The sequence below is a fragment of the Tiliqua scincoides genome, chromosome 1 (assembly GCF_035046505.1).
Source record: "Tiliqua scincoides isolate rTilSci1 chromosome 1, rTilSci1.hap2, whole genome shotgun sequence".
NCBI classification, from domain to species: Eukaryota; Metazoa; Chordata; class Lepidosauria; order Squamata; family Scincidae; genus Tiliqua; species Tiliqua scincoides.
Window position 1 is genome coordinate 152,258,672 of NC_089821.1, and position 15,644 is coordinate 152,274,315.

The 15,644-nt window shown below is 44.3% G+C and overlaps 1 protein-coding gene across 1 annotated transcript in view; it reads right to left on the minus strand.

Moving 5' to 3' along the window:
- KLHL29 (kelch like family member 29) overlaps nucleotides 1-15,644 on the minus strand; it is a 298,936-nt gene that overhangs the window by 15,789 nt on the left and 267,503 nt on the right. The window contains exon 11 of the mRNA XM_066639833.1: nucleotides 3,030-3,174. Coding sequence (XP_066495930.1) covers nucleotides 3,030-3,174 — 145 coding nt within the window. The remainder of the gene's footprint in view (nucleotides 1-3,029; nucleotides 3,175-15,644) is intronic.

Consider the following 15,644-nt stretch of genomic DNA (forward strand, 5'->3'; position numbering starts at 1 on the left):
ATATCCCAAGAAATCTTAGATCTGTCATGTACATTCCCAGGCTGTTGGTCTGTATCCCTCTCCAAGGGCTGAGATAGTTCATGTATGACATAGCATCTTGCACGGATGTCCAGTCAACTTTTAGACCATTTTCTACAAATCAGTCACTCTGGTGTGCAGTGGTGGCTCCAGCTTTTGAGGGGTCCTGGGACAAAAAACCTACTGGGGTCCCTTTTATTGGCATACTGCCTTATGCTTTGGAAACACATGTGTGCATCAGCTACCCTATTTCCAAGGTGCCTGGGAACCAGGTATAAATGACCAAGAGTCTGTCTTTGCTGGTGGCACACTGTGAAGGAGAATCTGAGACCATTGCTTCCTCCTGTTCCCCACTGTCTCCCTGTAAGCTTCCCCATTGGGCCCTGGGCCCATCTGGCTTACCAGCTGATGGTGATGAACAGCAACAGCAGGATTTGTAAAATGGTTGAGGGGGAGAAGGAAGTCTAATGCTGCCACTGCTTCCTGCTGCCAGAGGCATAAGAAACATAAGAACAGCCCCACTGGATCAGGCCAAAGGCCCATCTAGTCCAGCTTCCTGTATCTCACAGCGGCCCACCAAATGTCCCAGGGAGCACACCAGATAACAAGAGACCTGCATCCTGGTGCCCTCCCTTGCATCTGGCATTTGACATAGCCCATTTCTAAAATCAGGAGGTTGCACATACACATCATGGCTTGTAACCCATAATGGATTTTTCCTCCAGAAACATGTCCAATCCCCTTTTAAAGGCATCCAGGCCAGATGCCGTCACCACATCCTATGGCAAGGAGTTCCACAGACCGACCACACACTGAGTAAAGAAATATTTTCTTTTGTCTGTCCTAACCCTCCCAACACTCAATTTTAGTGGATGTCCCCTGGTTGGGGTGTTATGTGAGAGTGTAAAGAGCATCTCTCTATCCACGTTATCCTTCCCATGCATAATTTTGTACATCTCCATCATGTCCCCCCTCAGGTGCCTCTTTTCTAGGCTGAAGAGGCCCAAACGCCGTAGCCTTTCCTCATAAGGAAGGTGCCCCAGCCCAGTAATCATCTTAGTTGCTCTCTTTTGCACCTTTTCCATCAAGGTCCAATGGTGAATAGGGCTTCTAGGAATTGTAAAATGGCACTGGGAGAAGAAAATGACAGCCTGCTATTTCTTCCCCATAATCACCTAGTCAAAAAACCCATTAGTGGTGGCAGCAGACCCTCATTATCTCAGGGGTTGGTCAGGCATAGACTGGATTTCCAAGCATATGGCCCATCAGGACTCACCAGTAGAATCATCCCTGGTCATGTGACAAAAATGATGAAGAATCTTAACAACTGCAAGTGTATTAAGGCAATCTGTGGATGAGATCCCTCTTTACCAGCAAAAGAGGTGGTCTCCTAACCCAGGGGTGCTCAAACCCCGGCCCTGGGGCCACGTGGCCCTCGAGGACTCCCAATGCGGCCCTCAGGGAGCTCCCAGTCTCCAATGAGCCTCTGGCCCTCCTGAGACTTGCTGGAGCCCACACTGGCCCGACGCAAAAACTTTCAGTGTGAGGGCGACTGTTTGACCTCTCGTGTTAGCTGTGGGATAAGGGCTCCCTCCACTGCTTGCTGTTTCATGTCTGTGATGCAGTAGCAGCAGCAAAGGAAAGGCCAGCCTTGCTTTATGCAAGGCCTTTTATAGGCCTTGAGCTATTGCAAGACCTTCATTCATTCATCTTTAACATATTCATTTATGTAAACTTATGTAAATTTATTCAAATTTTAAATGTAAATTACTTCTTCCCCCCCCCCCCCGACACAGTGTCAGAGAGATGATGTGGCCCTCCTGCCAAAAACTTTGGACACCCCTGTCCTAACCCATGAGATTTGGAAGCAAGTGCTACAGTGGCATTAACATTGTATTCACAACTTTGCTTCAAGCATCTAAGCACAAGACAATATTTACCAGCTTCTTTCATCATGCTTGCATTTTAACTTCAGAGATTTCTACTTAACTTCTAGCAGCTTTTACTTTTATTGTCAAACATTTTTGAGAGAGAGGTTTTTTCCCCCCATCACAATCACATAATTCCAATCCTCATATCACAGGGCAGTCATAATCAGGACCTTATTTACCTAAATTCAGCAGGCACTTCCATGTTAAATCATATGACAAAGAAGTGCTAATTGAAACAATAAATTAAATGTCCCAAAGCCATTTGGCGGGGAAAACATTTCATGGGCTATAACACAGGGCTATAACACAGGAATTTGTAGATAACATACTGAAGCCATACTGAAGGGGATGAGTAGCAGCTCAGTGGCAGTGAACTTGCTTTGCATGCAAAAGTGACAGGTTCAATCCCTGGCATCTTCAAGTAGAACTGGGAAGGATGCCTTGAGAGCCATTGCCAGTCAGAGTAGATGACATCGATCTAGAAGGACCAATGGTCTGGCCCAGCAGAAGTCAGCTTCATAAACTCAAATGTGGTCTCTGCCCACATTTGTTCTCTGCCCAGCCTTCTTTCCACATGGTGGTTTACTCATGGAATGGTAGTTTAGTGGAAAAGCTTTTCCGTAGGCTAGTTAATGTACCTTACACATATTATTTGACATCAAATACTTATTGACCATATAACAATTTTTATGATACACAAACCTTGGCCTACATTACAAGAATCCTGTAATGTATAAAGTGGGCACCATCCCAAAGTGAAGTGCACTCAGTGCTGGCCCTAGAGCATTCCAACGCTCTACAACACATTAGAGAAAACAGTCCATCAGTCTGACATCTGGGAAATCCTGATGTCGAGATACAGAGGGAAAGCATTAAATGGACATGCAGACAGATAACTAACCTGCGGTTAGTATAGCCCAGATAACACTACATTCTTACAACATATACTATCAGACTGAGCAAGTATCTTCATTCCCACTGTGCATGTCACTCTAATGCAATAATTCTCTCCAGAAGAAAAATACTGAGGTGCTGGTAATTTCATCACATATATACAAATATTTACACATTTTGCCTCACCTGCAGAACTGCCTGGAGTGGTTCATGTTGGGGCCTGCTTTAATATTGCCTTTTTCTGGGTCATAGATGGTAGTCGCTCGTGCATAAGCTCCTCCAAGAATAAAGATGAAACCATTGAGAGTGACTGCAGGAGCATATTTGTTATCTGTCAATGGAGAGCAACACTGAGATCAGTTTCCAAGCTTGGTGCCAGAATCAGGTTTTTTATTTATACATTCCCCTTATTTATAGATAAGTCACGTTTCTTGAAACCTCCAAGGCCAGAAAAAGAAAAATGAGGAAGTCTTTTTGCTGCTGTTGTTGCTGTTTTTGTTCTTTACTCCTAAACTTCTCAAAGACACTTTTAAAAAGTTCACTGGCCCTCCCCATGTCCAGCACATGCTGGCTGAGGTCCAGTACTTTTGTCTGTCCCCATCTTGAGTTATGTATTCCCATCGCTGAAGAACAAACATGGTTCTCCAGAAGCACTTTGCAGCTGAACTAAGCCTGCCAAATGCTTACAGATACAAAACTACAGCACATTTCAATACTTTAGGATTAATTTCTAAGGCGCACATTCACATGGTAGTTTTCCTTGGTACATAAAGTCTATTTGAGATATTTCATTATTTGCCTTAGGTAAGCTCAGCATCCACTCCTCCACTCCACACCCACCTCTTGATGGAGGTTTTTTATTGTTTACCAGCACAAACCACTTTGCTTGAGAGATGAAAGGTAAAAGAGGGTTTCTTAGAAACCTTACATGATACCCTAGCTATGCCATTTCTAACTGCAGGTGAGGGACCAAATGTTTGAATACTTTCCACTTCTACAAAACTAGTTCAGCCAGGAGGAAGGTTCTAGGGATAGCTTTCTCAGACATGTTAGTTTTAAATAGGGAGGGGCTTTTTGTTTTGTTCTAATGCTGGGAAGCAGTTAACATTCAGTCTCCTATCTGCAGGCTGAAATGGTACAGTGCAGCAACAGATGTATTACATGGCAGTTGTTGCTCACCTATTTTAACTTAAGTGATACTTGTAGGTCACAACTGTATCAACTGGTGTTCCAGCACTTCTGTCATTTCTGTCTACACACACACAAGGATCTTAAGAACATTTTATAAGCCATTGATTGTGTTTAGTCAGCAACTGTTACCCTGCACATGCTCAATCTTGTCTGATCTCGGAAGCTAAGCAGGGTCAGGCCTGGTTAGTACTTGGATGGGAGACCGCCTGGGAATACCAGCTGCTGTAGGCTTCTACCATAGTCTTTTGAGACTGAAGGTTGCCAACCATTTGATTGTGTTTAGATGATTTTAGACCACTAAGCCATTTTGTATTTTTATATTTCTCTTCCTTGAATCTCCAGATAAGATGGGGTATGAATCTTTTAATAAATTAAAATAACCAATGAACTAAAATACCGTATTTAAATCCATGCACAATGCTCAGGCCAACACATGTGTAAGCATGATCATTCGCTTCATGCATACTACCGTAACTTTACATAAATAACCTTACAGAATATTCTCATTAAAAATTTTTACAGCATGCCTGGACAGACATTTTTAACCTAGTGGTTGACACATTTTGGTTGATTAAGGACACAGTCCTAACCAACTTCCCAGCACTGACAACTGTGCCAAAGTGGTGCGCACTGCATTCTATAGTGGGGAGGTAGTCAAGGAGGCCTCTTCAAGGTAAGGACGTTTTGTTACCTTACCTTGAGACTGCATTGCGGCTAGGACAGTGCTGGAAAGTTGGTTAGGATTGCGCCCTAAGTGATATTCAGACAATTTGTGTTTTCATCTATGTCAGGGGTGTCCAAACCTTTTGGCAGGAGGGCCGCATTATCTCTCTGACACTGTGTCAGGGGCCAGGGAAAAAAATTAATTTACATTTCAAATTTGAATAAATTTACATAAATAATATATTAGAGATGGAACTTATATGAATGAATGAAGGTCTTGCAGTAGCTCAAGGCCTCTAAAAGGGCTTGCACAAAGTAAGGCTGGCCTTTCCTTCGCTGCCACTGCGTGAAACAGCAAGCAGTGGAGGGAGCCCTCGTCCCACAGCTCATGCAAGAGGTCGAGCAATCGCCCTCATACTGGGAGCAGTTGTGTCAGGCCAGTACAGGCTCCAGCAAGTCTCCAGAGGGCCAGAGGCTCATTTGAGACTGGAGGCTCCCCACTGGGAGTCCCTGAGGGCCGCAAGTGCCCCCTGGACCGGGCTTTGGGCACCCCTGATCTATGTAGAATTGAAGGGCATGGAGGTAGAGAGTGGGATTACTATAAACATGTAGCGCAGTGGATTTATGTGATCAGGAGGTGATTCTGTTCTCTTTACCATTTATTCACTTCTACACAGTCCATCTTTCTACTACATTTGAAACTTCCACTGGGATGGGCTCTGGAAGTGAGGCTTGTAACAAATGTGGCCTGCTAAGGTTTCTAGCGGGTTAGCAGTTTAATGCCAATCAACCCATTTTGGAATTTCCAGGATATATCTAAGTTAAAGACATTAACATTAAATGATTTCTTAATCTGCAGATCTGCCCTTATAGCATACAGATGCATTGGAGCAGTAAATTGACACAAGGAGATTTCCCAACTGCTTCTCAACTGATTTATTCGGTTAATGTGAGTAGCCCTGTACAGTTATGCACCAGGAACAGATTTTCCATCATTTGCAACACAGCTAGGTAACAGCAGCATGCCATTCTATGGTGTCACACAGGCTTTTACACTACAAACACAGCATTTAGTCTTTTATCTTTTCACTAGCAATCATGGCAGGATCCTCTAACATTACCAAAAAAGAAAAAAGAAACCTAGAGAGATTCATGGTTTCTGCAAAAGCAACTTAAATTCTCTGCTCCCGACAAGTTAGGCAACTGTATAAGAACAATAATAAGCATGTTCTGCTGTGAGGCAACCAACTGTAGTTCACTGGATGAGGAATGAACACTGAGTCAGGGCACTCAATTTCCCCCCTCTGGTTACTTCCTTCCCTTGCATGCCCAGCTAAACAGGAAGTACCCTGGTTTCTTAAGGTAGAATTGCCCAAGAAATCTAACCGTGGTATTCCTGATTTAAGTATTCAGTACAAGCATGGTTTTATCTGGGCTTCACATCCTGGTGTGTAGGGAGTGCTGGAACCAGATTATCTGTGCTTGAGTGTCATGGGAAGCTGGTTTAAGAAACCAGGCATGTGAAGGAAGGAGAACAAGGGAGGGGTGACAAAGGAGTATGTTGTTCAGCATCCATTCTTGATCTAAGAAACCAGTTTGTCGAACTGAGTTCATTATGTCTGCATTTAGTCTACATGCTGGTAAGGTAGGAAAAAACGTTCAATTAGGAGAAAAAGGATTAATGGAACAAACATTACTGCGGGGCACTGCTGCTCTGTTTTCTGACCACTTGAACTCCACCTTGGGACCTGTTCCAAGGCACAAATATCATCTACTTTCTTCAAACATTAACCCTTCAAACCTAGTTAAAGCCTCTGATTCCTGGGTAACTTTATACTACGATTGACTCTGCTCAGCATGTAAAGGGATGTTTATAATGCACACAGACCTATTCGCATGCACGTGACATGGCTGTGATACACACCGGTAAACATTTTTTTTCTTTCCTATTTTTGGTGCACTCAAAAATTGCCAAGAGAGGTTTCAAAATTTTCAGAAGATAAAAATTTCTGCCTGACTATAAATCATCATTAATTCTCTTCTTGTGACAGGGTGGATAGTCAGATAAGTGACAGGTTATTGAGCCTCAGTTAATAAAATACATTTATGTACATGGATTTTATAGTGATCACACATAGGGATGCATTCAGCTTCTTTATTTAACTTCATTTAGCACCTCTGATATTTCCAGTCTCAGTCTTTAGGCAATGTCACATCTCTGAGGAGTGTGAGTGAGAGAGAATCTCCCACACAAAGCACCCAAAAAGGACAAAAAGTAAATGAAAATGAATTGTCAGATAAGGCACATATCTATCTCCACATATCTATATGGTACAGATGCAACATGTAAATCAAAAGCACAAATACATCTATGAGTAAATGCCGCTTCATGTGTGTGACTCTTTGAAAGGAACTGATTCACTCAAAAGATGAAAAGAATGCAGTTGTCCCCATTTTCACCAATGATACCACTGCTGTAATTTGACAGTCCTCTGAGTATCCTTTCCCATTCTCTTTCCCTCCATCCACAGTTTGCAAAATAAAAAACCTGTGTTTTTCTTATTGACAGGAAAGGCTCCCTTGCATGTGAACTATCCACATATGCTGATCACATTTTCACAGCCTCTTTTGAGCTAACACCAGTACAGAGAAAGCACATTAATCTGACAAAAGGGATCTTGAAAACTTAACCTCAAAAGCCCTCAGGGATATTCTTCTGGGCTACCTCAAGGCAGAAACAATAACTCCTCAGGAGGCTAATTCCCTGCCTTCATAGTCTTTTGCTGTATCAAAGAAAGCACTTCTCCCTTTGGTGTTTAAGAGAAGAATTTTGCTTTCATTTCTTATGAGCAGTTAGAATGGCTTCTAAGGTTCCTTACTAGCAATCTCATAGTTTGCAGGTTTGGGTGCTCAATAACTGTTGCCATTTCCTCTCTCTTAGCTTTAGTCCTCTCAGAAATTTCTTGGGAAAGAGAGGAATTAAATCTCACTAGCTAGTTTCAGGAAGGAAGAAGATTGCATCAAATGACCTTAGGTCAGGTCTTTTAGACTGCAAAAACTTGAGAGAGGGTCAGAAAATTAGAGATACTACACTTTTTTACTGATATTATATTTTATACCAAAGTTTCTCAGAATTGGAGAAGAACAAACAAGGTGAGATAAGTGTGTGGGGCAGAGGGAAAGCTGTGGTGGTGAGCAAGGGAGTTAACACTTTTAAAGAGACAAAATTAAAAATCATTCTCCCCAGCAAAGCATTTCAAATTTGCCCTGAAGCATTTTGCGTCACTCTGTTGCATGGCAGGGTCAGCTCTAGGCCTTTGGCAGGCTGGCACATGGATGTGAACCAGTCTCCAGAAGCCAATCTGGCCTCCACTGCACTGGTGGTAGGTTAGTCTGCACCGGATAAGTAAGGTCAGCATGGGGGTTTGGGGAGGATGGAAGGAGGGTGGAACAGGGGAATTCCAGAGGGAAGGGTGGGCGGGACGGTGGGTGAACTGGGCCTGGGAAGGGGTGAGACCAGGATTTTGCACTTAGGCTGGATCCTAATCCCCCTCCTGGGTGGCCCACTCTTGCTCCATGCTGCTCGATTCTGCACCACCTACAGTATTTTGGTTGTGCAGATCTGAGTAGCTCCCCTGGGATGGCTGCCATGTTAGTTGGGGTAAGGGGAATTAATTTCCTTTACTCCAAGTTGCACTTCAACCCAGCCCAACCCTGCTCTGGATATAGCACAGGCCACTGTGGACTTCCTGTTCCAGCACAGGTTAGGACTGGGCTGTAATTCTGGATTCCTATACCCACTGAACATTGTAGGACTTACTACACAAGTAAACCTGTACAGGATTGTGTTGTCAATGAATCTTGGCAGGGAAAGCAGGGAAAATTGAAAGAAAGATGCATCCTCTTTTCCTCAGATTATCACTCATTGGAGTCCACTGCAGATTTTCTGTTGTAAAATGTTATAAGGAAACTTTCCATATAGAAAGATATAGTATTTCAAGGGACCTACAAGAATGTGTATATAGGGGGAGAGTCAATGAAAAGAAAGAGAGAAATACCTCCCCTGTCATTTCCTTTTCTTATTCATATTCCCAAATGAAATTGCCCTGGGGCCGGGCTTGACCCATGGGGTGGCGCACATCCACTCCAATACACCCATGAGAAAGATAGCCGACCTGGGACAGTGTTTAGCTTCAGTGACTGTGAAATGCCTTTCTGTGCCCTGAGCAATTCAGAGGATTCCATCTCATCCCACTGTATTGTAACCTTTTACCAGTATTACAGGCAGCTTTGAAATAAATTGCAGGAATAAGTTATTGCAAGCACTATGTGATTTTGGAGTTGGTAAAAAATGATAAAAAGCACTCAGTGGTGGGCCATTCTTATGATCACATACAAAAACAGTAAAGAAACTCATGAGTCCACTAGACTAGAAGATGCATAGCTAACCACCAATAAGAGAAACTATAAAAAGAGAACCTGCTAATGGAAACAAAATCTGCTTTTATGAGCCAGTGTCTGAAAATCTGCCTGCATATCCACAGCAGAGTAGAATCCAAAGAAAAGCCTAGCCAATCAACATACAGTAATGGGATCAGAGGACTCTGGTTACCCAGTGTGCCATGGTAGTCGGATTCCTAGCATAGCTAAGAGCGGGTTGGACTGCAAGCAGGGTAATTAGCAGCAGTTCTAGGATTTCAGTCAGCTGGCAAGTGCTTGTGCTGCTCCTTGAAGTCAACAGTCTATGAGATAGGTTTTATGTCTGTAGCAAAGTGAGCACACAGTAATGGATGAATAGATGGAACATTCCAACAGTGAAAATGCATAGCAACCAAAGAAATGAAATATGCTAACTGGAAGGACTAGGGAGAAATGAATGACCAACAAAATGAGAAACACACACAATTTGTTTTAAACTAACATTTGTTCATTCTCTTTCACCCTCCCTTCTCTCTTTGAAGAGTGAGGACATAAGCCTCTATGCACCAATCTTACGGGCGAGGACAGAGGTTCCAAAAGTGTATGTTGTAACACCTTAGGGCATCGCAGCACACTCACAGGAGTGCCATGAGATGTCCCTGGTCACTACTCCTACCTGTTCCCCCAGGTTCTGCCTTCTTGGGTTTCATGAAATCTCACAAGATCCAAGATGGTAACGCTTAAATCTTGTGAGATTTCATGAGATTCAAGATGGTAGCACCTGACTGAGCTGAGAAGAAGAGATTGCAGGGGCATCATTACTGAGGTAAGTTTGACAACCACTGGGTTAGGAAGTTATCTGGAGGCCATTCTGAGAAGAATTCTGAATTACTATTCCTCCCATTTTACAAAAAATAAAAATAAAAAAATTGCAGGACCAAACAGCCCAATCTATCCCCCAGCCCACAGCATGCAGCATTACCGACAGAGTAGACACTGCATGCTATGGTGGGTGGGGCAGGGTCTCCGGACAGAATGTGAGAGGAAAGTAAAAATCTTTTTAAAGAGTAAAAATATGTTTTCCTTACCTCCTCATAGGCCACCTGGTTGCCAATAGGCCTCCTTGGACCAAAACCAGCTATTTAGCTGGCATAAATCAGGGGGGATGTCGGGCTAGAAAAATGGTAATAAGATCTTGGCATGTGCTGCTGCGATCTTCCACCCTGATCCTCTTCTGCTGCCCCCTTTTTTGCTCTGGCACAGGTTGGGTGAACAGGATGTACATGCGGGGCCTCTGACCATTTATGGTGGCAGCCCCGAAGTGCACAGCAACAGTGAGGCTTTTGTGTTGCCACACTGGAACTTACAGCAGTGGATCATGAGATCCGTTGCTGTATGCCCCAGATAGGATTGGGGCATAAGTCCCCACCTGGAGTACAGACACACATCTCAAGCCAATTAAACACAAGACAGGCAATAGGGATTCAGGAGGGCATTCAGCAACAAAACAGGGGCTGGTCAACCATCAGAGAAAAAGGCTTATGAGGGAACAGAAGCTGTTAAGAGTACGGACATCAAAGGTGGGTTTTAAGGGACCCGAACTTTCAAACCATACAGAGGACAAAAAGGAGTAGGAGGTGGCAACTTCCTGGTGGGTTCAGCCTCCTTATCTAAGGAAGACACACCTGCACTTTGACATATTTCTCAACATCCAGTCTGAATTGCAGTATGCTCAGGGGTACCTGATGCTTCAATCCAAGAAATTTTCGCCCCATTAAGGATGTGCAAATTAGACCTCTCAACATCCGGATAACTCCTTCCCTTTTCTGTTCTCCTGAATGTCAGAAGAAGGAATCAGAATACCACAATTGCAGCTTCTGATGCATTTCAGGAAATGAGGTAGGAGCACACAAGGTGCACATTTGCTGAAGAGGCAAACTCTGTGTGAGCTACAGTAATGAATCACTGCAGTTGAGCTTGCCATAGAGTTGGAAAGGCTAAGCAGAATACAATAATGATAATTATCACTCATGTGTAACTCCAGTGAGACTAAATCCTTATAATGAAAAATAGAAGACTTATTAAGAGAAATGACTAGAAACAAAGGGTAGATAAATTTAGGATTTAACTGAGAACAAACTGTTATCTATAAAGTGCAGTATATGAAAGCCCTGTCAGGCTGCGACAGTCCGCTGCTTGCTGCCCTGCTCTAAGAGAAGACACAGAAATAAGTACTATTATAGAGCTTGGCCTTCTATGAATAGGTTGGTGTGTAGCAATCTACACTTCTACATCCCCCTAGACCAGGGGTGCCCAAACCCCGGCCCTGGGGCCACTTGAGGCCCTCGAGGCCTCTCAATGCGGCCCTCAGGGAGCCCCCAGTCTTCAATGAGCCTCTGGTCCTCCAGAGATTTGTTGGAGCCCGCACTGGCTGGATGCAACTGCTCTCAGCATGACGGCCAACTGTTCGACCTTTTGCATGAGCTGTGGGACGAGGGTTCCTTCCATTGCTTGCTGTTTCACATCTGTGATGCAGCAGTGGCAGCAAAGGAAAGGCCAGCCTTGCTTTGTGCAAGGCCTTTTATAGGCCTTAAGCTATTGCATGACCTTCATTCATTCATATGAGTTCATGTTTAATATATTCATTTATGTAAACGTATGTAAATTTATTCAAATTTAAAATGTGAATTAATTCTTTTTTTCCCCTGGCCCCCAACACAGTGTCAGAGAGACAATGTGGCCCTCCTGCCAAAAACTTTGGACACCCCTGCCCTAGACTACCACCTAAAGAACACAGTAGCCTTCTTCTCTCCCCACCCAAGGTTATTGCAGTTGGCCATCTGTAGGTCATCTATAGAGCTTCATGGCAGAGAGGGGAACTGAAGCAGCTCTCCCAAGCCCCAGTCTGTCACTACACCATGCTGGTATCGTTTGAGCATGTATGATTCCACGAGCAAGATCCAAAGAATTCAACTGGATTTTCCTCAAAAGATTACCTGTGGCAAAATAACACCACATTCTGATGTAACTTTTCCAGGGGGCATGCACAAAGCAAAAATTTCAACCTTTCCTGCAAGCATCAGCACAAAGTACTGCCAGTATTGTCAGCATGCTTTCAGAGGCACATCCCAGGGACTAGTGCACTGTTAATAACAAGACTTGAATTGGATGTCATTGGCACATTTGTACTGCTGTGACAGAAAGCATACAGTAAGTCTGCACACTAGAGCGCCAATATCAAAATGTTTTCCTGCTACTTCATATAAACATGTGTGAGAATCCTCTGGTTCTCCCTGGAATCTAAGCTGCAATCTGCAAACTCTCAGCACATTCTCTCACACACCAATACCCACTATGGGAACAAAAAAACCCAACTGTGTCCTAGGACCTCGGTAGAAATGTCTTCGGTTAGCAGCTTCTCTGCCACTTTTAAGGTTGGGAGGAAAACTGAACAACTTTGTACTAAAAGACTCCTTCAAGAGGCAAACTGAAAGTATGCTTTTGTATATGATCTACCCTTTAATGCAGGGGTGTCAAACTCATTTCATACGGAGGGCCACATAGCATTCATGATGCCTGCTGGGGGCCGGAAGTGATGTCATTAGGCAAGAAGTGATGTCATTAAACAGGTCATAACCAAAAATAAACACTTTTTTCTCACTTAGGAACTCATTAGCTGCAAATAACAAAAGAGAAAATATATGAATCTGGATCATATTTCAAGATATGGGAGAGCCCCATTTTTATGTGGGCTGCTCTTTCAGCAGTAACACCTCAGCACTACTCAGCAGCTGAAAGCCTGAGGGCTGTATAAAAAGCTTCTGGGGCCGCATCTGGCCCCCGGGCCTTATGTTTGACACCCCAGCTTTAATGTGTTCTTTAACTGCAATTCCTGAAAGATTCGTGTCAGCACAGATTTCATCAAGAAAGGTTTCTACATAATCCTGGGTCATTTTGGTGATATAGTAGGGGGTGCTCTGACAAGACCCCTTTTTGCAAAGTTTCAGAAATCACAACTCAACCTTTCACTTTTGCTTCTTGTTTCCCCGCTCCATTTCTTGCAAAGGCCCTTGGAGCTAGAGCAAGAGTCCCCAAATGAAGGCCCACAGGCCACATTCAGCCCACCAGCAGTGGCATAACATTTACATACAATCCCACCACCCCTTGCTGTTCTTCCTCCACCACACACCTTCTTCCTCCTGCTATATGTCACAATTGTTGGTTTTGGTTGCTCTTGGCGAGAGCCCAACACACACACACAAACACACAGAGGGCGCCCACAATTATGAATTGCTCCAGCCCACAACAAGAGCAAGAGTGGCACTGGCAGCTGCAAGTTTGGAGATTCCAGTGCTAGAGGTGAAATAACATTCCCAGTCATGGCTTGTTCCAGGAAGAGGAGCAGGGTAAGGGAGCCAAGACAGCATTCCTGGAGGAACAGCTCATTACGTAGTGTCCCAGCAACCATCAGAGTGGTGGCTCACAAAAAGAAGGTGGCGTTTGTGCCCAACTATGAAGCCACCCAATACGGTTTGTGTCAGCAGCAGAAGGCAAGAGGAGCAATGGGGTGGAGGTCTGATTGCCCCAAAGATTCAGGCTTCAGTAAGCACTTAGCTCTTGATTAAATTTTGCAATTAAATTTTCCTGATGTTGGAATAAACACAGGCATTAGCAACATGAAAGAGATGCCTCCAACCTTAGCTTCCCTGATCACTTTTTTATTGCTAATGCCTTTGTTTATTCCAACATCAAGAACTTCCCAGAATGTGGCCTGTTTCACAGGTTCAAGTACACTGACTAAGGACCCAATCCTATGCAGTGTGTCAGGTTCACCACCAGCACGCACTGTTGCAAACGTTCCATAAGACACGTTTGGGGTCCTCCGAGCCAGTGGAGTGCTGAGGCTAGCCCAGAGCTGGGCTAGCACTGGTGGAGCACCGGAGCCCTGCCGCTCTGCAGTTGCACAGACCACGGGGCAGCAGAGAGGTAGGTGGAGGTGTGGAGGAGGTGTTCCAGGGTGGGGGGAGGCAGAGGAAGGGTGGGGAAGAGGCACGCTGGGGGGAAGAAGCAGTGTGGGAGGGAAGCTCCACCGGATCCTGAGCCTCTGTGTCCGGCTGCCTGCCTGATACGGAGGCTCTTAATTCTATGGCGACCCTTGAGTCCCTGTAGAATCGAATAGCCCCATTGTGGGGCTCCTCGCCTTACCCAGGGGAAGGGGACAAAAGTCCCCTTCTCCTGAGGAGGCAGTGACGGCTGCCTGGGGTGCACTGGATGCAGTGGCAACCATTTTCGGCACCACTGAAGCTCCACGTGCCAGGCAGCTCAGGACTAGGCTGTACGTAAGGTGTGGCTGGTCATGCAATTTTCCAGAAAGAGAAAGGAAGGTAAGATCTTTCTAAGCCAACCAGCTAGAGTGGGGGGGAAGAGACGAAAGATTGCTCTGAAGTCTCAAAGTTTGGCTCCCCCCCCCCCGAGGCCTGTGGGACCTGTGGCTTTCATACCACAAGTCCAATTCAAAGTGCCAGAAGATCAAAATGGGTGATGCTCACCTGTCATACTTCCAGCACCATATTTATGGGTATATAAGAAAACTACATTGCTGTATCCAATCATTTCAAAGATTACGCAGACTTGATGACATTCCTTTTCTTCAAAAATTTGCAAATCAACTGTTGTTTGCCATCAAGCAAAGCCCACCACACAACTTCATTGCAACATTTTCCCCATTCAGAGTTTTGTACAGACATTAGTTAATTAGCAACATTTATTCTTTGAAAACATACTATGCTGTAATTCTGGCACGTTCCGAGGGCATAAAGCTATTTATTTGCAAATTTGCAACATACTGTGGGAGAGTTGGGGAAATTTTTGTATGCCTATATGGGCTGACAACTGTTCAACACTATAACGAGTCTAGGGAATGAACTGCTTGCTGCTGCAGAGCTTTTATTATTTTGGTAAGGAACAAGAACACTTTTTTTTCCTTTTTGCATAATACATTCAGTTCTGCAGCCTGCTCAGAGTACAGGAAAACCTCCTAATGTCACTCAGAGGATTATATGAACAGTGACACGGTATGCATGTGACAGAAAAAGCCAGGAAATGGGTTGGTTTACACTGCTGTAATACATAAACATGATTGCCTGTGGTTAATGTCCTCCTGCTGGGTGTTTCGTGCTGCATCCTATGCATGTCATGTCACGTTAACCGGAACACCAACAGCAGCCAAGGAAAAGGAAAGGGCAATGTTATACCCATAATCAATACGATGAACAAGTACTGTCTTGCTCCTTTCACAGCACCCAAAGAAAGGATAACAATAATTAAGATAAAAATACTGTGGTATAATGCTTAGACTTTGCTAGAGAGAGGACTTCACACTTTTCTGAACACTGATTCACACAGCCTTTTTTGAGATAGAAGGTTACCACAACGGCTGTGGTTCTCAAACTCTCAATGAGTTTGAGAACTGCAGTAAGTCCTTGCAGGGGAGGGGGGGAGGCAGTGGGTTGGGGGGGAGGCAGCAAC